Source organism: Cnephaeus nilssonii, assembly GCF_951640355.1.
Source record: "Cnephaeus nilssonii genome assembly, chromosome: 12".
Lineage (NCBI taxonomy): Eukaryota > Metazoa > Chordata > Mammalia > Chiroptera > Vespertilionidae > Cnephaeus > Cnephaeus nilssonii.
In genome coordinates this window covers 42,084,859-42,112,606 of record NC_137083.1, presented here as the reverse complement: position 1 = coordinate 42,112,606, position 27,748 = coordinate 42,084,859, and the positions used below count along the sequence as shown (strand labels likewise).

At 41.6% G+C, this 27,748-nt stretch overlaps 3 protein-coding genes across 3 annotated transcripts in view; 1 reads left to right on the top strand and 2 right to left on the bottom strand.

The window, feature by feature from the left end:
• LOC307108245 (B-cell receptor-associated protein 29-like) overlaps positions 1–3,479 on the bottom strand; it is a 42,935-nt gene extending 39,456 nt beyond the window's left edge. The window contains exon 1 of the mRNA XM_079786060.1: positions 3,405–3,479. The gene's annotated coding sequence lies outside the window, so the exon portion shown is untranslated. The remainder of the gene's footprint in view (positions 1–3,404) is intronic.
• Positions 1,982–21,940, bottom strand: DUS4L (dihydrouridine synthase 4 like). The gene is made up of 7 exons (XM_079786058.1): positions 21,805–21,940; positions 15,383–15,518; positions 9,296–9,417; positions 6,256–6,373; positions 4,582–4,704; positions 3,405–3,631; positions 1,982–2,678 (listed from the first exon to the last, which is right to left on the bottom strand). The coding sequence occupies exons 2-7, from the start codon at positions 15,466–15,468 to the stop codon at positions 2,431–2,433; spliced, it is 924 nt and encodes a 307-aa protein (XP_079642184.1). The 5' UTR covers positions 15,469–15,518; positions 21,805–21,940; the 3' UTR covers positions 1,982–2,430.
• A 130-nt stretch (positions 21,941–22,070) lies between these two features.
• Positions 22,071–27,748, top strand: part of COG5 (component of oligomeric golgi complex 5) — a 200,221-nt gene continuing 194,543 nt past the window's right edge. Inside the window, exon 1 of the mRNA XM_079786047.1 lies at positions 22,071–22,229. Coding sequence (XP_079642173.1) covers positions 22,115–22,229 — 115 coding nt within the window. The 5' untranslated portion in view covers positions 22,071–22,114. The remainder of the gene's footprint in view (positions 22,230–27,748) is intronic.

Here is a 27,748-nt window from a genome sequence, read left to right as displayed (position 1 = left end):
GGGAGGGGCGCACGCCCCACCCCGCGCGCAGCTGGGCCCGCTCCGTCTGGGCTTCAAGCTCCCGCCCAGGGTGCGGGTCCCCGCGGGGGTTCCGGGCGCGAATGCGAAGATTAGCAATCTTTGCTTTCTGATTGGTGATGGAGTTAGAGGAAGACTCAGACTTTTCTCGACCCGTGCTTCGGGCTCCCAAGTGTCGACTTGCAGTTTCTAAAAGTGTGGTTTGGGGGCAGGGGTCCTTAAGCGACGTTTTCTGATAGAGCTTCCCGGGGCCCAGGGGGAAGGAAAGGGCGCGGGAGGGGAGGATAAGATAGGGTGGTACAAAGTCTGTGAACACGTTTGAAACGGACTCCTTTTCTATCCAGGCTCTTTATGATAGAACCGGTTTCACTGTCCAGAAATAAACTGTAGTTAAATAGAAGGGTCAGGATTGGGTAGTTGAGCAACATTTTGTTCTTCTGAGACGGCGTAACAGTACAGTGAAAACATACTGTGTTTTACTGCGCTTGTCCATGGGCTGGGAAGAGGCAATCAACTTTAGGATGCTTGGAGACTGTTAGGAAAGGGAAACAATGTAGGCATGGGTATTTTATTTCTATTACCATTTCCCAGGGTTACATTATACTTGTATTTTAAAATGTTATGTATTTACTAGAGGCCCAGTGCATGATTGAATCATGCACGTGTAGGGTCCCCTACACGCTTTCGCTTTTCGGCCGCTGAGGGGGGCTGCCGCGGACACCTGGCTACCCTGCCATTGAGAGGCGCAGCTGGGTGTCCACCGCAGGCGCGGATCTGGCGGTTGAGAGGCACAGGGGGCCGGAGTCCCGCCCCCTGCGCCTCTCAACAGCAGGGTAGCCCCCCTCAGTGGCAGCGGATCCGTACCTCTCAATGGCCGGATAGGCCACCCCGAGTCCCGCCCCCCAGCCTCCCGCCGCCCAATCGTGGGCGTAGCGGAGTGATGGTAATTTACATGTTACTCTATTATTAGATAGGATTACATTAAAATTTTCAGTTACAGTGGACATATAGTATTGTATTAGTTTCTAGTGTACACCCATGATTAGACATTAAATGTGATCATGCAGATAAATCTCACTAATCTGACACCATACGTAGATATTAAAATATTATTACTATATTCTCTATGCTGAACTTTACATCCTTATGCCTATTCAGTAACAATTTGTACTTCTTGACCCCTTCATCTTTGTAACTGATCCCTGCAACCCCCCTCCCATCTAACAACTATCAAATTGTTCTCTGTATCTTTTGAGTCTAAGTTCTACTTGTTTGTTTTTAGATTCAATTGTTAATACATATGTATTTATTGTCATTTTATTATTCATATATATAAATGATATATATAAAGTATCCCATACACTTGGAATAACTATAAAGCAGTGTATATTAAAATTAATTTCACTTTCAAAATTGAGCTATTAGTTGTTAAAAGTGTGTATACATTTTTTGGGGGGGACATGCTGTATTTTTTCTTCTTCTTAAAGACACTTTAACATTTCATGTAATACTGGTTTGGTGGTGATAAACTCCCTTTAGCTTTTTCGTGTCTGAGAAGTTCTGAATAATAACTTTGAGTCTGAATAATAACTTTGCTGGGTAATCTTGGTTGTAGGTCCTTGCTTTAAGTTATTTTGAATATTTCTTGCCAATCTCTTCTGACATGCAGTTTCCATTGAGACAATCTTATGGGAGCTCCCTTGTAGGTAACTGCTTTTCTCTTGCTGCTTTTAAGATTCTCTTTGTCTTTAACCTTTTGCATTTCAATTATGATGTGTCTTGTGTGGGCCTCTTTGGGTTCATCTTGTTTGGGACACTATACTTTCTGTACTTATATGTCTATTTCCTTCATCAGGTAAGGGAAGTTTTCTGTCATTATTTTTTCAAATAGGTTTTCAATTTCTTGCTCTCTCCTTTTTGGCGCCCCCATTATATAAATGTTGGTATGCTTGAAGATGTCCCAGAGGCTCCTTACACTATCCTCATTTTTGGGGGGCTCTTTTTTCTTTTTGCTGTTATGACTGGGTGTCATTGAAAGAATTTAATGGAAACTTAAGTGTTAAATTATAGAAACAACATCTAATTAAATTCAGCCATATACTATTTAAAACAAATACCTTGAGGTGTGTAATGCATGAATTAGGAAGTAGCACTTTGATTTTTCAATTTGAACTTTTAATCTAAGCCCTGAATGCAATTCTATACAGAATGTCTTGTTCCTTTTCATTTTACAGAGGTTGGCATTTGTTTTTTGTCATTTCTCTGCACTTTTTCTCATTAAAAACATACATCATGTTAACTTACAGATACTATATGAGTCATACGTTTAGTATTAAAATAAAAAAATTTATTTAAAAATGTTAAAAACACAATTCCTTTAAAGTACATATTAAAACAATTTAGGAAGTCCAATCAAACCCCATAATGGTCTGTAAGGTAATCTAAGACTGCTGATGTGCTTGACAAAGCATTAAATACTCTTTTTTCTTGCCTTGAAGTTATCTTTTCCATCATGTACATTAAATGTTGATGGAAACACATATAAGGAGTTCCAAGTTCAAGAGCAAGGTCAACCCAATCCCAGATACATTTTAGGGGGGTTTCCTCATATCCAGCAAACATGGCTGGGTTTGCTAAGAGTCCTCTTGCAACCATCACACCTACAAATTAAAGCATAGAACATTTATCCACATATTAAGAACTCATAGTTACAAGGTCACACTCAAAAACAAACTGAGAATATTAAAAAATAAAGTATATTACAAGGTTTCACAATACCCTGATATTAGTCTGTGTAATTCAATTATAATACAATTTTTATAGTTCTTTTTGTAAGTTTAAAGGTAGTTACAGATATTTTTTATTTTATTAAGACTTCTACATTAAGCGATTAATCTTTAGGCTTTCTGTTAAGGGTAAATCCAAATTGTCATAAATTGGGCTTGCTTGAAGTTAAGTTTTATCTGCATTCTCCCACCTAGCAATAGGTATCACAGGGCTTGGTCTGCCAGTAATTTAAGGGGATAAGGAAACTGCATAGAAGTATGGGGTTCTTTTGGTTCCTATGACTACTCTTGTGTTTGCTCACTCTCAATTCTAGTCTACGTGTGCTATTTTCTTTCTATTACTAATAGGCTATCTGTAAGATTCTTAACTAGTCTTTCACTGGATATGATGGTGGCAGTAAAAAGAATGAATTTACCTCAACTAATCTACTGTTTCTAAGTAGAAGAGTTAACATATTTAAATAAGTTGCTTAGCTTAAACCAACACAAGAGGAAAAAATAGTTCCAATTTAAAGAAAAATAATGAAAACATTAACATTATTCTCCCACCCCCCTTTTTTTGCTAGTTAAAAGACAAAAATTCAAGTACTTATTTCTTACCATCTGTACCAGTAATATGGCACACATTTTCTGCGTCTTTTAAGCTTCTGATGTCTCCATTAGCAATAACAGGTATAGACATATTTTCCTTAATTATTTTAATGGCTTCATAGTGAACTGGCTGATGTCTTTCTTCAACGGTTCTTCCATGGACTGTAATCCAGGAAACTCCCGTTGCTTCAGCCTTTCGACAAAGATCCACAGTTCTTGCAAGGTCATCATGGATCCTATAATTTTAGAATTATAGCCATCTTTTTATAGCACACAAATCAAAGCTAAAATTAACAACTAAATACAATAATATTTCATATAAAAAACGTATGTAGTTTTTCTACATCATCTTATCACTATATGCCACTATCAGTAAGGTTTTTTGCTCAGGGATCAGTTCCAATTTAAGATTTCAAATGTAGCTATTTCACTGTTGGCAACAATAGGATGACAAGTTTTATCTTATCTAGTGCTCCTCCCCTTTGGCTTACAAAACTGAAAATGTCATCCAAATACTTCACACATGAATTGAAAGATGCTATCCTAATATTTGTTTGTGTATGCCCATTCCCCATGTGGGAGAATATAATACTCATTTATCTTGAAATATGTTTTTAACCTGTCACCAAAAAACTGATTCCTGGTTTACTTTATTTTCATTGTGAAATTTTAGTGCAAATACAATTCCTATTTTCTACTCTTGGTACTAGGAAAGTATCTTAGCATTAATTAAGTAGTACATAGAAAAAGTTAAGGGTTTCTTTTTGAGGAGAGTTTTAAAGTTTTTTTTTACAAAATTGATTTAAAAAAAGGGAGAGAGAGAAACATTGATGAGAGAGAAACATCAACCAGCTGCCTCCTGCATGCCCCACACCAGGGATCAAGCCCAAAACCTGAGCATGTCCCTGACCAGGAATTGAATTGGTGACCTCCTGGTGCCTGGGATGACGCTCAACCAACTGAGCCACACTGGCCAGGCTTGGATAAAAGTATTTAATAATAAAGGGATGTTTTAATTTCTGTTAAACAATACAAAGAGGAAATTGCTCTGGATTATAAAAAATAATACTATATATATCCATTTACTGCAAGTTAAGGATAGACAACCCTGCATCCCCAAATAGAAGGAATATTCTTTTATTTCCTAAGTAAAGAACTATCTATCAACAGGTTAAAATATTTTTACCTTATTTTAATAGATACTGAAAATCTGGGATTTTCCACTTGATTTCTTACTTGTTTCACCATATCTTGAACAAGCTCTGGTTTGTTTATTAAGCAAGCTCCATAACCATCAGCCATTGCCCACCTTTATGAAGCAAACACAACAACAAATAAACTGTAGTTGAAAAAGAAGATACATTTCTAAAGGCACTATAAGTGCATCTATATTTCTCTATCTAGCAATCTTGAATGGAATCAGATTTTTACAATTCATAGACCCAACGTTTCTTTCTTTCTTTTTTTTAAAAAATATATTTTATTGATTTTTTACAGAGAGAAAGGGAGAGGGCTAGAGAGGTAGAAACATTGATGAGAGAGAAACATCGATCAGCTGCTTCCTGCATACCTCCTGCTGGGGATGTGCCTGCAACCAAGGTACATGCCCTTGACTGGAATCAAACCTGGGACCCTTCAGTCCGAAGGCTGATGCTCTATCCACTTAGCCAAACCGGTTAGGGCAGACCCAACATTTCTAAGTGGACCAATTTAAAATTAGGAAAACAGATTCCCAGATCAAAAAGTACTTAGAGGAAATGGTTTTCATTGGCAAGTCAGAAAATTAAATTACTATCCATTCAACCAAAACAGATTTAAGTACTTGTAATTAATTTCAATTATTTCAGATTTTTTAAATTCCAAATTTGATGTTTATTATACATAATAAGAGGTTTTATTAGTCTTAATAGTAGAGAGATAAGTTTGGCTTATAGCATTCCAACATGACTAAATAGCTTATTTAACTCTCCTAATGAGTATACAAATATGTCTAATCTGATTTGGATTATGCTGTATTTAAAACCTTGATTTTATTATTTGGACACATTTTGAATTATTGTCAGATAATCTAGTACAGTGTCAGAAACACAGGGATATTGTCAAATTAAGTACATCCTACAAATACACAGTTATTTAGAATCAACCAAATAATTGTGGTATAAGGGAAAGAAAGGTAATTATAAGAAGGTATTCTTTTTTTTAAAAAATATATTTTATTGATTTTTTACAGAGAGGAAGAGAGAGGGATAGAGAGCCAGAAACATCGATGAGAGAGAAACATCGATCAGCTGCCTCTTGCACGCCCCCCACTGGGGACGTGCCCGCAACCAAGGTACATGCCCTTGACCGGAATCGAACCTGGGACCCTTGAGTCCACAGGCAGACGCTCTATCCACTGAGCCAAACCGGTTTCGGCAAGAAGGTATTCTTATAAAGAAAATTAGTTAGGAGAAAATAAGTGGTGAGCTCCCAAATCATAGAATCATAGTTTCTAGAGCACGTATGTCTGACATGACAGTAAAAATACATTTTAGAATTTGCTATAAACATCAGTGTCTCATAACTACTTATGGATGAGGTTCAAGGCAGATCCATACTTTAAAAAAATTCTAGTGGTGAGGTAAGATAAAACAGTTGTCAAGGGTCTATACATTGTTGTCAAGGGTCATACATCAGAAAATATCTCTGCATGTATGTTCCTAAATAATCTTTCCTTATTTTTAATTCTTAGAGCCCAAGTGCTTTAACTCTATTTTCCTTACTTTTTAATTATTGGAAAACTAGAAAGATAGTTTACCATGTTCACATAGTTTTTTTTCTAATCTTTTTGAAAATTCTTCCAACTTCTTTTGAGCTTTACCTCTGAGGGCAACCACAGTTAATGTCTATTCCATTCGCATAAGGACAGACTATACGAGCAGCATCAGATAAAAGTCTTGCATCATTAGCAGCAAACTGAACAATCAATGGGCAATCACCTGATAAAACGAATAGCTCAACATTAAAATTCACAAAAACACACATACACACACACACATACACACGATATACCAATATAAAATAACTATTTTTAGCATAAGAAGTATCTGTTCAAACAAGAAAGCATTAAAATAACTTTAAACATTTTAAATAAAAAGCAATTCACATTTAGTTCAAATTCAAATGTAAGGTTTGATAAAATGAAAAGTTCAACACTGTTGACAAACAGACCCTTTTCCAAAGGTGAGAATTAGTTATTGTATTCCAGAACAATTTTATGTGTACCTGTAAATTTTTAACCAATGTGAGCAATCTATGTACATTGCTATAATATATTTTTATTTTAACCTGATGTGTCTGGGAGCTGTATTCAGACTTATTTTCTTTTCAGTGGCATATTCCACTGTATATAGATGAACCACATAGTGTGTATGTATCTATGTTGCTGTTGGAACTCAGTTCCTTCATCCTGTTCCACTATGCCAAATGTTGGGTCCAAGCCCCTCTGCCAGGGGCTGGACCCCCTTGATCACCAGGTATCTGATGACAGAGAAGCCATGAGAAGTTGTGGGTATATATGAGAGTCTTTATTGTGGGAGCCAGTGGCCAAGTAGCCATTGCTAACAAGGAGCCACTAAACAAAACAGTTCTTCAAAGCAAAGTCCCATACAGTAGCCGCACACCAGCTAAGTAACAATACATCTTTCCTACACAGCAGCAGCAGCCTCTGTACCTACAGCCATTATCTGAGCAGCTGCACACTGCCTGCTGGTCATTAACATAAATTCTTGTTTTCTTGTTACTTATCCTATGTTGTATATCCAATAGTGTGTATATTTTTCTTTCTGGGCTTTCCATATTCTTGGCACAATTTTATATGCACAATTTTTCTTTAAGTTATTCCTTTTTATTATTTACTTTTTATAAAACAATGAAATTAGCTCTATCATAAATATAAAAATACTAGAGGCCCGGTGCATGAAAATTCATGCACTGGAGGTGGGGTCCCTCAGCCCAGCCTGCCCCTTTCACAGTCCGGGAGCCCTCAGGGGCGGGAGGCGACCCGGCGATCAGGGGAAGGCTATGCCCCATCACACCTCTGCTGCTGCCACTGCCAGCAGCGCAAGCCTCGGCCGGCCCTGGTTACCTGAGCCTCGGGCGGCCCTGGGCGGCTGGGAAGCCAACATCTGAGGCTTGTCTGCGCCTTGGGTATTGGCTGGGCAGCAGCCATCTGAGGCTTGCCTGCACCTCAGGCCAGCCCAGGGCAGCTGGGGGGTTGAGGGGACTGGGGGACTCCGGAGGCAGGCACGTGGGGCGTGCCGGGCATTGCTGCAGGCCTGCCACCTCGGCGGGGCTGAGGGGATTGGGCGCCACCATCTTTGAGGGTGTGGCAGTGGATTAGCATACTCCCTCCTTATTGGCTGTGGGTGCCACCATCTTTGAAGGCAGGACAGCCAATTAGCATATTCCCTCCTTATTGGCTGTGGGTGCTGCCATCTTTGCAACAGCGTGAGGGTCAATTAGCATATCCCCTCTTTATTAGATAGGATCATAAACATTTTCCCAATTTTAGTTTGTTTTTTTTTTTTTTTAGTATATTTGTGCTATTTTCTTACATATAAAAGTTTAAATTTTAATACAGCTAAATATATCAGAACTTTCCTAGGTTTTAAAGGACACATTCTTTTTTTTTCATCTTTGGGTTAGTGTTAAAACTCTGGATAGATGTATTTTAATTTTTCTAAAGACTCTTTGAGGACTACCTGTGTGAGATTTGCTGGGTGTTTGCCAAAAATGCAGATTTCTGGGTATCACCCTAGTTCCACTAATTTATAGTATTATCTTGGGATCAGAACATTTGCTTTTTCCTGAGGATGTAGGGTGCTTTCCCCTTTGTAACTCAAGAGAGTTATAGAATTTCAGTTTAACATTTATTTATGGGTCTAATATATTTTCAACACTGTGCTAGAAATTGAGGATACGAATCAGTAAGAAATAGTTCCAGGTCTCAGGGAGCCCACAGTCCAGGAGGAGATACAGGTATTTGAAGAGGAAATTGTAACACAGCAGGATTAAGTGCAACATTTAAAGACTGTGCTTCAAAGAAATAATATGAGTGGAGGGTGATTAGGAAAGTACCTTAGCCACAAAACCCCAGAGCTAGATTCAGAAGCATAAACTGTTGTTTGCCAGAGAAATAGGGATATAAGGGATAAGCATGGCTGGGAAGGAGAATCTAGGTAGAGAAGTATGAGAGAAATAGCGCATGGGCTTTAAAATAACTTAGCATTTGTGAGTAATAAAGTCAGTGGGCTCTGGAAAAAAACTAATAGAAGATAAAGCTGAGGATGTATTCAGAGGCTAGATCATGAAGAATGTTACATATTATTCACAGATGCTAGAATTTTACTCTTTGGGCCAGTGGTTCTCAATCTTTAGCAAGCTTAGAATCATCTAGAAGGCTTTTTAAAACGGGTCTGGACCACATACCCAGAGTTTCTGATTCAGTAGGCCTGGAGTGGAGGCTGTGAATTTTCATTTCTAATAAGTTTCCAGATGTAGCTTACCTTGCTGGTCTGGGGAATCATACTCTGAGAATCACTGCTTTAGGCAAAAAGAGGTCTAAGAGAAGTGATCAAATTTACATTTTAGAAAGGTCACTTTGGATTGTTTGGAGGATAGTTTAGATTGGGATAAGAGTGGGGGCAGTGAGATAGGAATCTAATTTAATAGTCTAGGTGAGAGAACACAGGCCCTAAGGAAGGCTTAGTATTTTGTATACCATCCAGTTTGAAGACACTCAGTAAAAACATATTTTACAAAGACTTAAGAGACATTAAATACTAAAAAATTCAAAAATAAAATCTCTGAATTGGGATTTTTAAGCTTTACCAAGTCAACAAACTCTGAATTTCACATACCTTGGTTTGTGGTAAATTCACTGTCTCTGGCTTTTTCAGATCTGACAAAATCAGCAGCCACTATCATTGGTGTGTAGCACAGATCACAATTGTACTTTCTTACTAGTGTTCTAAAAGCTAACCTGTAAAGGGAAAAAACTTTAATTAGGTATTTAGAAATCACCCCAATCATATGTACTTCCAAGTTTAATTTAGTTAACTATTAAATATTTATTAGAGGAAAGGTCTATGTACTGGAAGATGGAGATGTACTTTCCCCTGGACTTCCTGCTTAGTGTAACTAAAAACCCTGGATTTTATATGTAAAAAAAAAAAAAAAAAAAAAAAAAGAAAATTTTTCAAAGGTGGAGAGAAGAAAACAGACAGGCTAGTGACCTCAGGACCTGAGGAATAACAATGGTGAGTTTCTTAGGTTTTCTTTTTATCTCAAATATCCCACACTTGGAGCTGAAGAAGCTGGAAACTTGGAAATACCAACATGTGCAAACAAAAGAGCCTTAACAAAAGTCTGCTCTCCCTAGCCAAACAGCCGGGAAAGGGTCAGCCTCGCAAGACAGAAAACTGTACATAATAGCAGCTCATCTCCAGCCAAACACCAAGAAAAAACAACTGTGGTTTCCCCTCCACAAAGGTTGAGTGGGGAGCCTCAGTTTCTGCCTTTCCAAGGCTGTGACAAGGTTCTCCAACACCGCTCCAAGGTAGTATCAGAAAAAGCCAGGTAGGGAGCTGGGACTTTAATCCTTGCTGGCAAGTAACAAGGTGCCTTCAGTGGTATCAGTGGAGACCTCATGGGGAGTCTGGACTTCCACACCTACCCAGCAGTAGGGAGGCACCCTCCTCCCTCCCGACAGGGCTAGTATCAGAGCATGCTTAGAGCAGAACCAGGACTTTCATCACTGCCCAGTAGCTACCAGGTCACCCACTCCATGCGGACCTGGAACTCTCCCCCTGCTCAGCAGTAATGAGGAGCCCTTTGCCCTCAGAGTGTCAAAGGAGACCAAATGGGGAACCCAGACTTCTACCTCCACCTGATTGTAATGAGGTGGTGCCTCATCTTTCTCCTGCTGTAGTGGTGTCAGAAAAACAACACTTAAAACAGAAGGTTCAATACTCAGAATCAATATAATCTACCATATTAATAGGCTAAAGAAAAAAAATCATGATTATGTTAATCAATGCAGAGAAAGCATTTGACAAAATAATACTCATTCATGATAAAAAGAACTCTCAGAAAAATAGGAAAAGAGGGGATCTTTTTTAACTTGATAAAGAGCACCCACAAAAAGTCCTACAGCTAACATTATACTAACAGGTAAAAGATAGATTACTTTCCCCCTAGATTAAGAACAAGGCAAAGATGTCTGCTTTCATCATTCTTATTTAACACAGTGCTGGAACTTCTAGTCACTGTAATAAGGCATGATCAAAGGCATATGATAGAAAGGAAGAAAGAAAACTGTCCCTATTTGCAGATGACATAATTGTTTACATAGATAATCCCAAAGAATTTATCAAAAACACCCTCCTAGAACAAAAAGTGAGTTCAAGTTGCAGGATATAAGATTAACATACAAAATCAATTTTATATCTACATGAACACCGAAATTAAAAGTATACTATTTACAATCACTCAAAAAGAGAGAAATAATTGGGTGTAAATTTAACAAGACGCAAATAGAACTTACATGCTGAAAACTACACAAAAGTGATGAAAGAAATCAAATAAGATCTAAATAAATCTTGACAAACTGTGTTCATGACTTGGGTGACTTAGCACAATAAGGAACTTGATTCTCTCAAAGTTGATATGAATATTTAATGTAATTCTTGTGAAAATTCAGCAAGATATTTTGTATATACAGAGAACATCATCATAAAATTTACTTAGGACAGCAATGACCTAGAATAGCTAAAACAATTTTTAAAAATAAAAATAAAGTAGAAGACTCAGTCTACCGGATTTCAAGATTTATTATATAGCTAGCTATAGTATGGTATTGGTGGAGGAATAGACACATAGATTAATGGAACAGAATAAAGAATACAGAGAAAGAGCCATACAAATACTCCCAACAAATTTTTGACAAAATGTAAAAGTAATTCAATAGTGGAAAAACAGCCTTTTCTTTTTTTTTTTAAAATTTCTTTATTGATTAAGGTGTCACATATTTGTCCTCATCCCCCCATTCCCATCCCACACCCCTCCCCACGGATGCCCCAACCCCCTGTTGAACTTAACCATTGGTTAGGCTCATATGCATGCACACAAGTCCTTTGGTTGATCTCTCCCCCCTCCCCCCACCCTCCCCTATCCTCCCTCTGAGGCCCGATAGTCCGATCGATGCCTCCTTGTTTCTGGTTCTGTTCTTGTTCATCAGTCTATGTTGTTCATCATTTCCCCTAGATGAGCGAGATCATGTGTCACTAGAGATATACTTATATGAACTGAATGTGAGATGAGCAATAATAGTTATGCTGACAGGCAAATGAATCAGTCTGTAGCGAGTTTCTTTCTGGACCAACAGTTCTTTTGAGACCCAATATCAATGTCCACCAGTTCCTTATGTGTACATGTCGGCACTGACCCCTCAGCTCTGGATGGTGGACAAATGGTGGTAATGCAGGTTCGATTCCCTCTGGTTGGGTCTCGGCCGGACCCAGGGGCACGGCTTCATCTGGACCCAGGGGCACGTGGCCTCACCCGGACCCAGGGGGTGCGTGGCCTCACCTGGACCCAGGTGCGCGCGGCTTCCCCTGGACCCGGGACCCAGCCTCACCCGGATCCAGGGGCACATGGCCTCACCTGGACCCGGGATCCAGCTTCACCCGGACCCAGGGGCGCGTGGCCTCACCCGGACCCAGGGGCGCGTGGCCTCACCCGGATCCAGGGGCTCATGGCCTCACCCGGACCCGGGATCTAGCTTCACCCGGACCCAGGGGCGCGTGGCCTTACCTGGACCCAGGGGCGCGTGGCCTCACCTGGACCTAGGTGTGTGCGGCCTCACCCGGACCCGGGACCCAGCCTCACCCGGATCCCGGGGCACACGGCCTCGCCTGGACCCGGGATCTAGCTTCCCCTGGACCCAGGGGCGCGTGGCCTCACCCGGACCCAGGGGCGCGTGGCCTCTCCCAGACCCAGGGTCGCGTGGCCTCACCCGGATCCAGGGGGAAAAACAGCCTTTTCAATAAATGGTGCTGAAGTAATTAGACATCCACAGTAAAAAAAAAAGAAAAAAAAGAACCTTAACCTAAGCCTCACACTTACAAAAAAATAACTCAAAATTGATTGTGGACTTAAGTGTAAAACATAAAGCTGTAAGACCTTTAGAGAAAAAAAAAATAGGAGAAAATCTGTAGAATCCAGAGCTACACAAATATTTTTTTACACTTTACACCAAAAGCACAATTTACAAAAGAAAAAAACTGATAAATTAGACTCTGCAAAAGACAGTTCATTAAGAGGATGAAAAGATAAGCTATCTACTGGGAGAAGATATTTGCAAACCATAAATCTGATGAGTAGTACCTAGAATACATAGAGAACTCTTAAAACTCAATAGTAAACAAAAATGCAACAATAAGAGAACAAACAACCTGATTCAAAAATGGGCAAAGGACTTGAATAAACATTTCTCCAGAGAATAGGTAAAAGCACATGAAAAGAAACTCAACATCGCTAGAGAAATACAAATCAAAACCACAGTGGATACCACTTCATATCCATTAGGATGGCTATAATAACAAACAAATAAAAGCCCTGGCTAGTGTGGCTCAGTTGGTTGGGTATTATCCCTTGCACCAGGAGGTTGACGGTTCAATTTCGGGTCAAGGGCCCATGCCTTGGTTGGGGGTTTGATCCATGGCAGGGGTCGTGCAGGAGGCAGTGATCCATGGTGCACTCTCACATCGATGTTTCTCTCTTGTGCACAGCAGATGAGAATGTAAAATGGTATAGCTGCTATGAAAAACAATATGGAGTTTTCTCAAAAAACTAAAAATGGAATTATCAAATGATCCTGCAATTCCACTTCTGGGCATATGCCCAAAATAAATGAAAGCAGGGTCTCAGAGAGATATTTACACATCCATGTTGATAGCAGCATTATTCCCAATAGCCAAAAGATGGAAGCAATCAAGTGGTCATCCTATATAATAAAAGGCTAATATGCAAATTGTCCCCTCAGGTGGGAGTTCGGCTGACCAGGAGTTCGACCAGGGGGCGGGGCCGGACTGCCAATCGCCCGCGGGGCTGGCTGGCCAACCTCCTACATCCCCCTCACTCCCCCTGGTCAGCCTGGCTCGATCAGGCTCTATCAGCCCCGATCGGGGCAGGCCAGCCAGACCTCACCTGTGCATGAATTCATGCACCAGGCCTCTAGTCAATTAATAAATGAATAAACAAAATGTGGTATATACGTACAATGAAATATCAGTCAACCTTAAAAAGGAAATTCTGATATACTAGAGGCCTGGTGCATGAATTCATGCACCAGTGGGGTCCCTTGGCCTGGCCTGCAGGATCGGGCCGAAACTGGCTCTCTGACATCCCTCGAGGAGTCCTGGATTGCGAGAGGGTGCAGGCCAGGCTGAAGGACCCCATTAGTGCACAACGGGGCTGGGAAGGGATGTGGGAGGTTGGCCAGCTGGGGAGGGGCCGTGGGAGGGCTCCAGGGGGTGTCTGGCCTGTCTCGCTCAGTCCCCATCGGCTGGACCCCAGCAGCAAGCTATCCTACTGGTCGGGGCATCTGCCCTCTGGTGGTCAGTGCACGTCAGAGCAACTGGTCAACTGGTTAACTGTCTGCCCTCTGGTGGTCAGTGCATGTCATAGCGAGCAGTTGAGAGGCCTTAGCATGTCATTAGCATATTACCCTTTGCTTGGTTGAACGGCTGAACGGACAACCAGACACTTAACATATATTTTTATTATATAGGATGCTACAATATGCATGAACCTTGATATTATGCTAAGTGAAATAAGCTAGTCTCAAAAAGACAAATATGGTACAATTGCACTTATATGACATGTATAGACTAGTCAAATTCATAAAGGGAGAAAGAATGGTGGTTGCCAGAAGCTGAGGGAAAACAGGGAATGTGGCATTTATTGTTTAATGGGTATAGAATTTCAGTTTTGTAAGATGAAAAGAGATTGATGTACAACAATGTGAATTTACTTATTCTGAACTGAACCGTACACTTAAAAATGTTTAAAATGATAAATTTTAAGTTTGTATTTTGTCACAATTGGAAAATTAAAAACAACTCAATAATAAAAAAGTAAATAATCCAATTAGAATATTAGCAAAAGACATAAAGAAATATTTCTTCAATAATATACAAATGGCAAGTAAGCAAATAAAAAGATGTTCAATGTCATCAGCCACACAGGAAATGGAAATCAAAATCACAATGAGGTATCACCGCAAACCTATGAGAAGGGCGAAAACAATAAAACAGTGACATTATGAAAAGTTGGTGAGGAGGAGGAGGAGGAGAAACCAGGTCCCTCATACATTGTTGGTGGGAGGATAAAACAATATAGCCACTCTAGAAAAGTTTGGCAGTTTCTTAAAGAAATTAAACATATAACTACCATATCTATTGTCCTAGATAAATAAAAACTTACGTTCACACAAAAACTTGTGCAGAAATGCTTATATTTATTTAATATCCATTATATTGTTATAGGTAGGAGTTATAAGCACTATTGTTTTTAAAGAAATGTTTTTATTGAGAAAGGAAGGGAGAGCGAAACATGGATAAGACGGAGAAACATTGGCTGCCTCCTGCACGCCTCCTACTGGGGGTCAAGCCCGAAACCTGGGCATGTGCCCTGAATGGAATCGAACCAGCAACCTCTTGGTGCATGGGAGGGCACTCAACCAACTGAGCAACGCGAGCCAGTAGGAGCTTGGAGAGGTTAACTGTTTACTCAGGGCCACACACATACGAGGCAAGTGGTAACACCAGGACTCAAGCCTTGATCATGATCCAAAAGCTAAGTGTTGGAAGATGCCATGTGGTGAAGTGGTCTTACTTTTAAAAAGTCAGAGCATAAAAAGGAAATCACCATTTAACAATACTTACTTTGAATATCGAACCATTGGGGCGGAGACTTTTACCAGCTGCCCAGATTGAAACAGTTCTATTGGATCTTTTTTCTTTCTTGACATATTGTGGTTTGTATGCAGTCATTCTTCACGAACACAGATTTGTTTCAAATCTGAAAAAAAAACACAAAAAACAAAAACACACACAACAGAAAACCACAATCAGTTTACAGAGAGAAAAGGTACTTTCATTAGATGAATTCCTATCATTCTAACAATTTCAATTGCCAGGAACACACATTTTTCATCAGGCCAGTGGGCTTCGAAGTCTTAGCTTCTTTTCATAGTATCAAATAGGATATTACAAAATTCTGCCTCTATTTATAAGTAACTGATAATTTTAGCACTTAGGGAAATTATAATATTTATGTTCTGTACAGATTATGCTTATTCATGTCAAACACTAACAGTTTCAAATTCTATACTTAACTAATTATAGTAACATTTTCTGTCCAAATTAATAAATAATCAAGATGTTGAAAATTACAAAATCTTTTTTATGGTATATCGGGTTATAACTTTTCATGTTACTTTTTAATTTTTGGCAATGATAAATCAGGAAATTTGATTGAAATAATTACATTTATCATGGGTGTATGACTGGCACTTTTAAAGTTTTATCCAGGAAAGTTAAATGGCATTAATTGAACAACTTTTAGTAGTTAGCATTTCAAAAGATAGACTAGTATGTTTACTATTTATTCTTATTCTCAAATCATATTCTTTGTACCTGAATCAGAAAGCAAAAGACCCCACCAACTTTTATTATTTTAAAAACTTAAATGTGCTATTATCTAGTGAAAATTTCAATTATATAAATATATAACTGCATAGTAAATCACTTTTATACTGAAAGAGGAACAAATGATTAAATTCAGCAATTAAGTATAGTTCCTATACTTAAAATTCTATAATTTCATACTGTTAGCTGCTTTTCATATGTCAATATTTGTCCTTAGGAAGTTTGAAACAGATATGGACCAACTTTAGGAAGGTTTACTTGCTCAACATGCAATTTTTTATTTGGCTAATCCTGAAAGTACTGATATAACCCAAATATAAACCAATTATTTCAATTTCCTTAGGTAGTATATACAGTTGGAATATAAAAAAACTAGTTTTACTAATCACTGTTCAATTAGCCTGACTTAAAAATTCAGTTATTAGGGGAGAAACCAAGATGGCGGCATAAGGTAAACACCTAACTGTTGCCTACCACAACAATTTGAAACTACAACTGGAAAACAGAGCGCACACTGTCCAGAACCACCGGAAAGCTGGCAGAGTGGAAAACCTACAACTAGAGGAAAAACAGAGAGGGGGATGCTGAGCCTCAGGAGCTGTGGAGGTGCGGAGATCCGTGAGCGCGGAAAGGGCGGGCGGCTGAATACGTGGCAGGCTTGCTCACAGCGCGCGGAGAGGGAGGGCAGCAGACACTGCGTGGCTAGCTTTCTCGTTTGGGAGAAAAACAAAACCTCCCGACTGCACTGAAATCCAGCTGCGGTCAGGGAGAAACTGGACTGTTTGGCAGCAGGCGAGGCTCAAAAGCTGCCTTCTCTCAGGGGCGCACAGCCATTCATTCAGGCACGGAGAAACCGTCCCTCTAAAGGCGGAGCAGACGGGAAACCAAAGCTTGTCTGTGCCACCCTGAGACTCCGCCCCATCCAAGCTGAGCACAGAAGCTCTCCCAGCAGAGACACTGCTGATCCTCACAGCCAACTGGCTTGGAGATCAACTCCCGCCAGTGATACCAACAATCCCAACCATTCTGAACTCCAGTTTCTGGGGACACGCGGGGGACCCAGACGCCTACGGGACTCTCGGCCATCGGTCGGAGAGTGAGAGTGACTTTTCTGTCGGTGTGGACGACACCAGATTTCAACCACTCTCATAAGGGACACATTCAAGAGGCAGACTCAGTGAGCACCAAAGCCCTACTGTGTCTCCAGCACAGCAATTATTCCGTTATATACACAGCAGGCCCTCACAACCAATTGGACCAGAGGTCAATTCCTCCCAGTGTACCAACAGCAATCAGGGCTTTTAACTACACCAAGACTTTCCACTCAGCCCACAAAGGGGAGTACCAAGAGCGACCACCTAGGGTGATTGGGGAAGCTGAGCTACCAGCCCCTATAGATCACCGACCACACAAAGCCACTCCATCAACACAGAGGCAGCCAAAATGTGGAGACATCGAAGTATGTCACAAGTAGGAGAGATAGATGAAAGCAAACTAATGGACGACACAGTGTTCAGAACCGTATTTATAAGGTTACTCAAGAATCTTCTAAAAACCGCTGAGAAACTTGAAGAGACCTTCAAGGACCTTAATGAGAATACCAAAAAAATGGAAAAGGACCAGTCAGAAATTATGCATACACTGTCCGAAATAAAGAATATACAGAGTAGACCACCGCACCTGAAGAGTCAAACCAAAGATCTGGAATATGAGGAAGAAAAAAACACCCAACCAGAGAGGCGGAAAGAAAGAAGAATCCAAAAGTGTGCGGATAGCGTAAGGAGCCTCCGGGATGGCTTTAAGCGTACCAATATCCGAATTTTTGGGGTTCCAGAAGAGAGAGAGCAAGATACTGCAAACCTATTTGAAGAAATAATGACAGAAAACTTCCCCCACCTGGTGAAAGAAATGGACTTACAAGTTCAGGAAGCGCAGAGAACCCCAAACAAGAGGAATCCAAAGAGGACCACACCAAGACACATCATAATTAAAATGCCAAGGGCAAAAGACAAAGAGAGAATCTTACAAGCAGCAAGAGAAAAACAGTTAGTTACCTACAAGGGAGCACCCATACGACTGTCAGCTGATTTCTCAACAGAAACTATGCAGGCCAGACGGGAATGGCAAGAAATATTCAAAGTGATGAATAGCAAGAACCTACAACCAAGACTACTCTACCCAGCAAAGTTATCATTCAGAATTGAAGGTCAGATAAAGAGCTTCACAGATAAGAAAAAGCTAAAGGAGTTCATCACCACCAAACCAGTATTATATGAAATGCTGAAAGGTATTCTTTAAAAAGAGGAAAAAGAAGAAAAAGGTAAAGATAAAAATTATGAACAACAAATGTCTATCAACAAGTGATTCTAAAAATCAAGTGAATTAAAAATCTGAGAAACAGAATAAACTGGTGAACATAATAGAATCAGAGGCATAGAATGGGAGTGGATTGAAAATTCTCAGGGGGAAAGGGGTGTCTGTGTGGGGGGTATGGGAAGAGACTGGACAAAAATCATACACCTATGGATAAGGACAACGGGCGGGGGGGGGGGGGGGGAGGGAACCGGGTGATGGGGAGCTATGGGGGGGGGGGGGGGAAGGAGAAACAATTGTAATAATCTGAACAATAAAGATTTATTTAAAAAAAATTCAGTTATTAGGATCTTATTTTTTTTAATAAAAATTCATTAGAATGACGTAAGCCACGTATATGAAGTATAAGCAACAAAACAGTAGTTCTTTTCACAAGTTAAACCTGTTTCTTCTCTCGCATTTCATATCTTAATTATGCCATCACCATCCACCCCTACTCACTCAAGTCAGAAACCTAGGGTTCCCTCTACTTCTCCATCTCTCCTAAGTGTGTCAACAAAGTGGTACCTTTAATTAAATCTTGAGCACATCTTTTTTTTTTTTTTTTTTAATTATGCGGGCATCCTGGTATAGTTAACAACAGAGTTGGTAGGAACCAGGCCCAGGATGCCAGCCAGCTTCGGGCTGCTGTTCTCCCAGCAGTGTAACACTTACCTAGGTACAAGGCAACCTAGGCAGCTGCCTACGGCTGGGGCTTGAGCACATCTTCATTGTCCCAGTTTCTGTACATACTCATAATCCCCCATCCTGACAGCCTTTTCTGAATCCCAAATAGAGTTGATCTTATTTACCGACTACACCCATTCCTCTGTTATGTTATTATGTGCAATTTTCAATTACTTTTCTAGAGTATAACACATATCAGTCTCTTCATGAGTTTTTGAAGGCATGAACATGTATTTACTCATTCAACAAATATTAAGTTGAATGTTGGAAAGAGATGAAAATATATTTCCTATATCCTTAAAAACATATTGGACATACACAATAGCTCCAAAACACACACACACACACACACACACACACACACACACACACACACAATTTAGCCACTGTGGAAATAACTGTCTAGAGAAGTGAGGGGAGTCAACAGTGGAGGAAGGAAAGCTTCAGCTGACACTACATGGGAGATGGGGGAGTGTCTAGCTACAGACAACAGTATAAAACCAGATGCTTGAAAATGCTTGATGTTTTCAGTTAACCATTAGTAATTTAGTGTTGTCTGAGTTCTAACTGAACTGAACAGTGAGAGGGCCTAGACTGGCATGGGCCTTATATACCAGTTAAGATTCTTTTAGAGTTTATAACACAGAGCTGTGATTTCAACATTTTTCATCTCATGGCACACATACTCTAATTACTAAAATTCTGCAGCACACCAAAAAATATATATTTTGCCGATCTCACAAAAAAAAATAGGTATAATTTTTAAAGTTTACTTTTGTGACTTAAAATATATTTTTTTAATTTATTGATTTTAGAGAGAGAGGAAAGGTGAAAAACATCGATTTGTTCCACTTATTTATGAATTTACTAGAGGCCCGGTGCACGAATTCGTGCACAGGTGGGGCCTGGGGACAATTTGCATATTAACCTTTTATTATATAGGATTGGTCGATCCTTGTATGTGCCCTGACCAGGGATCGAACTCACAACCTTGGCATATTGGGATGATGATGTAACCAACTGAGCTACCAGGCCAGAGCAGGTATAATTTTGCTTCACTAACACCAGACGGCTATTGTTGTGTTGGCTGCTGCTATCTTTTTATTTGACAATCGTGGAGAAGGGGTCAGTGCCTCTGACTGAATTGCATGTTTTTAAAATTCTTGCAGCACAGCTCTCTGGCCAGTGGAGCTATGCTGAAAGGCTGTTGGTTCAATTCCCAGTCAAGGCACATACCTGGATTGTGGGTACCATCCAATGTAAAGGCCAAGCAAAGAAAAACAAATTTCTTATTTCAAAGATAACGCTATTAACATGAAAGATAGTATTTCAGCTAATGAAACCTGAGCCTGAGCACACTGCCCTTGATAATTCATTTGACCTCTATTCAAAACCAGTAAGCCTATCATGATTGAGATCAAACAAATATTAGGAAACACCTGAGACAGGGAAAGCAAGCCCTCCGCGCGTTTGGCTAGTCCCAAGCTCCTAGAGTTAGTTCACTGGTTCTATTCAGGTCAGGGCACGGGCCTGGGTTTCGGGTTCCATCCCCGGGAGGCAGCCGATCAATGTTTCTCTCCCTTCCTCTAATATCAATAAAAACATAGTTTAAAAAAAAAAAGGAAAACACAATGCGGTGTACCATGAGACCTGCTCACCTGAGCTGCTTAAGTATTAAATGCATTTAGATTTATAAAGTACTTAGAAAAGCGTTCAGCACAGAGTAATTACTATTAGTGCAACTTCTTGAAATACTCTTTAGCAGAACTAAGAGAACCACCTAACTCTGAATTAGGGGCAAAATAGCTCCCTGTGTGTAGATAAAATTGTATTACATTTTCTTTGTATAAAGAAATGTTTAAATTAACCTTCTTACATACGTGATTGATCTGTCAATTTATCAGCATTTATCTGGGGGGAAATCTAGGTGAATGACTAATGCAGATGTAGCAGTGGAGATGACAAGGACTTGATTTTTTTTAAAAAAAATATATTTTTATTGAATTTCAGAGAGGAAGGGAGAGGGAGAGATAGAAGCATCAATGATGTGAGAGAACCACCCACTGGCTGCCACCGGCAAGCCCTCCACTGGGGATCTAGCCCGCAACCCGGGCATGCGCCCCTCACCAGAATCGAACCCGGGACTCTTCAGTCCGCAGGCCGACACTCCATCCACTGAGCCGAACCGGCCAGGGCAAGAGAACTAACTTGATTTTACAGCTTTTTGGCTGAGATACGGAAAGCCCATCCGTTGGTAATATGAACAAGTTTGGCATCCCTCAAAGCACGCGGCTGAAACTGAGAGGAAGTGGAAAAGCGGGTCCTGACCTCGTGGGAGAGAGGACCGAGACCGAGTCCACTCGCTCTTTCCCGGTTCGGTCTTCCTGCTTCACCGGCTCTCGGCTCTCCCTAATTCTCACTACCCACCCCCGGCCGCTTTCCTTCCCAGGCTGTTCCCGTCTGCCGTTAGCTCAGGATTGAGAATCGGGGCGTGGGACGGAGAAAGCTGGGTCACTACTCACTCCCGCCAGCTGAGCCCGGGGAAGGCCAGCAGAGCCCCCACAAACGCCCGCCCTCCTCTCCGGCCTCCACGGGGCCTCCGTTCTTAGGTGAAATACCTGCTTTAGCGGTAAGCGCTGCGGCCACGTCCCGGCGCGCACCTTCTCCTCTGCGGCCCGGGAACCACACCAGCCCTCGCGGGCGGCGCGGCGACGGACGGCGCTTTCCGCCGGGCCCCCGGCTCCAGCCTCCCGGTTGCGCTGGGACCCGCAGGCTCCCGGGACAGGACCTGGCCAGCTGCGGCCGGCGAAGCCGACTCACCCGGCAGATCCGGAGCCGTGGGCGGGGCGGAGCGGGTGGCGCCGGGAGTTTGCGTCATCGCCGGGGCTGGCAGGCCCCTCTGACGTCATCACAGCGGGACCTGACAACATGGAAGGTGAGGGCGGCGGCGGCGGCGGCGGCGGCGGCGGCGGCGCTGGGGCTGGGCCCGGAGCTCTGGGCTCTCGGGCGGCTGCAGCGACGGTCCGGGAGCTCCTGCAGGACGGTAAGGAGGCCGGATGGGTCGGGTCGTGGGGCTGAGGGACTGTCCTGCTCCGCACCGGGCCCCGTGGTGGACTTAACCCGGAGCTCTGCAGAAAGTTTTCCGGTCTCGACGTTAGCACTCCCCTCCGCCCGGCCCCCTGGCGTCCGGGTACTGGCCTGGCCAACTCACTTCCTGGGACGCCTGGTTTCTCTGGTTTGCTGCTCATTTCAACTCGACCCTCCCCGCGCCTGGGGCTTCCCTGAAGTCCTGGGACCCGGCGGCCGGTGACTCGCGTTGGCAGCCACTGGCCGGCGCCGCAGTTCTTGACCCAGGGGGGAAGCGTTTCAGCCCGTGAAAAGTGTAAGACCGGAGCAGATGACAGACGCTCAATGAAAGAGGGACCTATTTTTAAGTACAGTGGGGAACGGGGCGTCCCCTCTGTTAAATTCTTGGACTGCACAGGTGGCATCTCCTGCAGGTTCGTTTGTTTCTTTAGAGGCGTTTATCCACAACCATGGGAGGGAGAGGGTTTGGAGCATTCGTTCAGGCTGGGATTAACTATATTAATTGAATACTGTATAATAGTCAGGCTTATGGACAGTTTTGGATAGAAATTGCTAGATATTAGAAGACAAGCTAAACAGAATGCATTTGAGAAGCACGTTAAATTGTATTACTTCAGCTAACATGCCCCAAATCTCTTATTCTTCAGAATAAAGTTCAAATTTCTAAGACCCTTCTAATCTGTTCATTTTCTTCCTGAATTGTCATCACATTCGACCATGTATTAAAATAATTTGATAATTTAATCTTTTCTACTTGATTGTAAAACCACTGGTTTATTCCACAGTATTTGTTAATAACATCACCTTGTATATAGTAGGTGCAGAATACGTTTTTTTTTTTTTTTAATTGAACATCACAGCAAGAATCATACGCAAACATTTGGAGACCATAGTAGATTATAAATGAAAGTTCTATGGATGAAAAAGGGGCCACATACTAAACCTGACAAGCTCAGGGGAGGTCTGCCTGGTAAGCCATACAAACTCAGAGACCTAAAGTAAACACATAGGATGGTCTGAAATTAAAATTTACTAACTGAAAACGAATTGGAATGGTTAGTCATGTCCTAGGCTGGTGTCTTTCTTCACAAAGCTCAATGTTTAACTGAGCCTGTCTACTGTCTTTTTGCATCTACAATAACATATCTTTGGAATGTCGGAGTAACTCCCTTTTGCCATACCCTTCAGGGCACAATCTCCCACCAGAACACCGGACCACAGAACCCCCTTATTGTTATCTTTTAAAAAATATATATTTTATTGATTTTTTTTACAGAGAGGAAGGGAGAGGGATAGAGAGTTAGAAACATCGATGAGAGAGAAACATTGATCAACTGCCTCCTGCACACCTCCTACTGGGCATGTGGCCGCAACCAAGGTACATGCTCTTGACTGGAATTGAACCTGGGACCTTTCAGTCCACAGGCCGAAGCTCTATCCACTGAGCCAAACCGGTTAGGGTCTCATTGTTATCTTGTTCTCCCACATCTATTTGCTGTGTTAATTGTTAACTATCCAGTACCCACCAATGTAAAAGAAGTATTTGTCTTTTCATTTTACTCTTTATCCAATCTTAGAGATTTCCTAGCTTTGCTTTCTTCCGACTCCCTAATCTACCACCAATGGATTTCCTGTAACCCCTTACGTCTTCTCTGGAGCATTTTCTCAATCCATTGAGATTTTGCTTCCTGGCATTGTCATCAGTTTGGCTCAAATAAACACATGAAAATTCTTACAGGGTTTGGGTGTTTCTTACATCTGACAGTTTTCTCTGACTGTTGTATATATTATTATTGCCCTTAATTACTTGGCTTATTTTTATTGATTTCAGAGAGGAAGGGAGAGTGAGAGAGAGATAGAAACATCAATGATGAGAGGGAATCATTGATGGGCTGCCTTCTGCATGCCCCCTACTGGGGATGAAGCCCGAAAATCAGGCAAGTGCCCTTGACCGTAATTGAACCCAGACCCTTCAGTCCGCAGGCTTACGCTCTGTCCACTGAGCCAAACCAGCTAGGGCAATTACTTGGCTTCTTCTAACATACATACTTTTGTCAAAACTTAACTAATGGTGGTGTTTTCCTTTTTTTTTTTTTTTTTAAATGTTCTGGCCGAAACCGGTTTGGCTCAGTGGATAGAGCGTCGGTCTGCGGACTGAAAGGTCCCGGGTTCGATTCCGGTCAAGGGCATGTACTTGGTTGCGGGCACATCCCCGGTAGGGGGTGTGCAGGAGGCAGCTGGTCGATGTTTCTCTCTCATTGATGTTTCTAGCTCTCTGTCCCTCTCCTTTCTTCTCTGTAAAAAAATCAATAAAATATATTTTAAAAAATAAATTAAAAAAATAAAGTCATGAAAAAAACAACACTGTTCTGATTGATTTTTAGAAAGAGGAAGGGAGAGTGAAAGAGAGAGAAACATCCATGTAAGAGAAAAAACATAGATCGGTTGCCTGCCACACATACCCCGACCTGAGAGGGAACCCATAGCCTGGGCTTATGCCCTGGATCGGGAATCCAACTGGTGACCCTTTGGTGCACAGAATGGTGCTCAACCAACTGAGCCATACCAGCCAACGCTAATGGTGGTGTTTTCTGAACTAGATTTTGTTAGATTCTGTCTAATTTATCTTTGTATCTTAATTTAAATTTAGTTGAGTGAAATTTTGAGTTTCTGGTATATGGGCAGTTCCCATCCTCAAGTAGCTCACCATTTTAGTAGGGGAAATAGTCTTATAGAGTTATAAAGACAGGCATTGTAAGGGTAGTAGTAAATTGTGTACAAAGTAAAACATTAATATGTACAGAGGAGGATGGTAACGGGGAGTGGTTAGGGGAGTGTCAGGAAAGTCTAGATAGAGTTGGTTTTTTAAGTGTAAATAGAACTCCCCAGAAGAAGTGGAAAAAACAACACATGTCAGACATAGGTATATATTTCAGTAGGATGCATTCCAGGAACTATAATCAGTTTTTGGAAGTTAAATATTACTCACTTATGCCTTTTATATTTTCCTGTTTAGTTCTCTTACCCATCTTCCACAGTGGTTATTTAAATCTTCTTTACTCTTTTCAAACCTCTCCCTTCAAACTTAACAAATGACTTTCAACTTGCCTTTAAAAAAAAATAGCCATGGCTGGGTGGGTCATTTGGTTGGAGCATCGTCCGATACACCAAAAGGTAAGGGTTTGTTTCCTGGTTAGAGCACATATCTAGGTTGGGGCTTGTACAGGAGATAACCGATCCCATGCTTCTCTCTCACATTTCTCTCTCTCTCTCTCTCTCTCTCAACATATCCTCAGGTGAGTTGTAAAAAAAAAAAAAAAAAAAAGAGAGAGAGAGAGAAGGAATCTACCAGATGTGAGCTTTCTCTACTTCTTGCCATCAAACCTATAAGCTAAACCTGAACCTGCAGCCATCTTTTCTTCCCTTTCCTCTCATACTTTCAATTACAACAGAAGTGAAGTCTCTGCTCCTTCCTAAGGACTGCCCTCCTCTCGTACTCTGGATTTTCTTTTTGTCTTCTCCAGGACCCAGTCACCCTCATGCTATGCCTTTGAAATCGCTTTACCCAGGTCTCCAATGAGTCCCTTGTAGATAAATCAAATGGACACAGCGTTATTTACAGTAGCCAAGATCTGGAAGTAGCCCAAGTACCCATCAATAGATGAGTGGATAAAAAAGCTGTGAGCCCTGGCTGGTGTGGTTCAGTTGGTTGGGCATAGTCCCGTGCACCGAAAGGTTGCTGGTTTGATTCCCTGTCAGGGCCCATGCCCAGGTTGTGGGTTCAATCCCTGGTTGGGGCAAGGAAGCAATGGATGGATGTTTCTCTCTCACATTGATGTTTCTCTTTTTTTCTCTCTCTAAAAATCAATAAAAATAATTTTTTTAAAAAGCTACAGTTACACAATCGAATACTACTCGGCTATGAAAAAACAGGGAGATCGTATCTTTTGTGACAGCATGGATAGACCTGGAGGATATTATGCTAAGTGAAATAAGCCAGTCAGAAAACACCTTATGATTTCGCTTACATGTGGAATCTAATTAACAAAATAAACTAACAAACAAACTAGAAACAGAATAATAGATAACACAGAACAGCCTGAAAGCTGTCAGAGGGGAGGGGGATTGAGGGCTGGGTGAAAAAGGTGATGAGATTAAGAAGGAAAAAACCCCACATAGATACAGACAACAGTATGGTGATTGTCAGAGGGAAAAGGAGGTGGGGAAGGTGGAAGAGAGCAAAGAGGGATAAATGGTGTCAGTAAGAGACTTTACTTTGGGAAGTGAGTGCATGATACAGTATGCAGATGATATGTTATAGAGTTATACATTTGAAACCTGTATGGTTTTATTGAGTAGTGTCACCCCAATAGATTAAAAAAAATTTTTTTTTTAAATGTACACTTTTTTTTTTTTCTAATCTGCACCTGAGGTCATACTTAGAAACATCATCTGTCATACACAAACTTTAAAATAATTCTTGAATGTTAATAAGCATTATCCTTGAAGTATGTTCATGTTCATCTTTATATAAAGAGTAAAGGCCCAGTGCACAAAATTTGTGCACTTGAAGGGGGAGAGGTCCCCTCAGCCGGGCCTGCACCCTCTCCCAGTCCGGGAACCCTTGGGGGATGTCCAACTGATGACTTAAGTGAGCGGGCCTAAGCCGTCAGTCGGACATCCTTAGTGCTGCCGCGGAGGCGGGAGAGGCTCCCGCCACTGCTTCTGCGCTCACCAGCCCTGAGCCCGGCTTCTGGCTGAGTGGTGCTCTCCCTGTGGGATTGGGCCGAAACCGGCTCTCCGACATCCCCCAAGGGGTCCTGGATTGTGAGAGGGCACAGGCCAGGCCAAGGGACCCACTGGTGCACAGTCAGAGCTGGGGAGAGACACAGGAGGTTGGCCAGCTGGGGAAGGATCGCGGGAGGGCTCCAAGGGGTGTCCGGCCTATCTTGCTCAGTCCTGATCAGCTGGACCCCAGAAGCAAGCTAACCTTCCAGTTGGCGCATCTGCCCCCTGGTGGTCAGTGCATGTCATAGCGAGTGGTTGAGTGGCCTTAGCATATCATTAGCATATTACACTTTGATTGGTTGAAGGGCCAACCAGTTAACTGGACACTTAGCATATTAGACTTTTATTATATAGGATGCCTAGTGATCTGGCTTAATGCAAAGTTGAATTCCCTATGTCAGTTACTTAATCAAGGAACTTAGAAATCATCCTTGCTCTACCTAATCATCCATTTTCAGCTTGATTCTAAGTCCTGCACATTACAATGTCTGAATATTTGTCAAATTTGTCATTTCTTTGATATTCTTAGTGCCACTGCCTTAGGTCTTCATCATGCCACTTGGGCTGTTAATTAGCACCTTACTGGCCTCTATGGCGCTGTTCCATGAGTGTGCTGATAAATCAGCTTTCTGGGAAATAGGAAAAGCTCTGATATTGTATGGTATGCCAGTTTCGATGATGTAAATC

Excerpts from the sequence above, each read along its gene's own strand:
- DUS4L (XM_079786058.1), bottom strand. The coding sequence starts at position 15,468 with ATGTCAAGAAAGAAAAAAGATCCAATAGAACTGTTTCAATCTGGGCAG. Across the intron at positions 9,418-15,382 it reads CCAATGGTTCGATATTCAAA|GTTAGCTTTTAGAACACTAG; the intron begins GTAAGTATTGTT and ends TTCCCTTTACAG. Across the intron at positions 3,632-4,581 it reads TCAGTATCTATTAAAATAAG|GATCCATGATGACCTTGCAA; the intron begins GTAAAAATATTT and ends CTAAAATTATAG.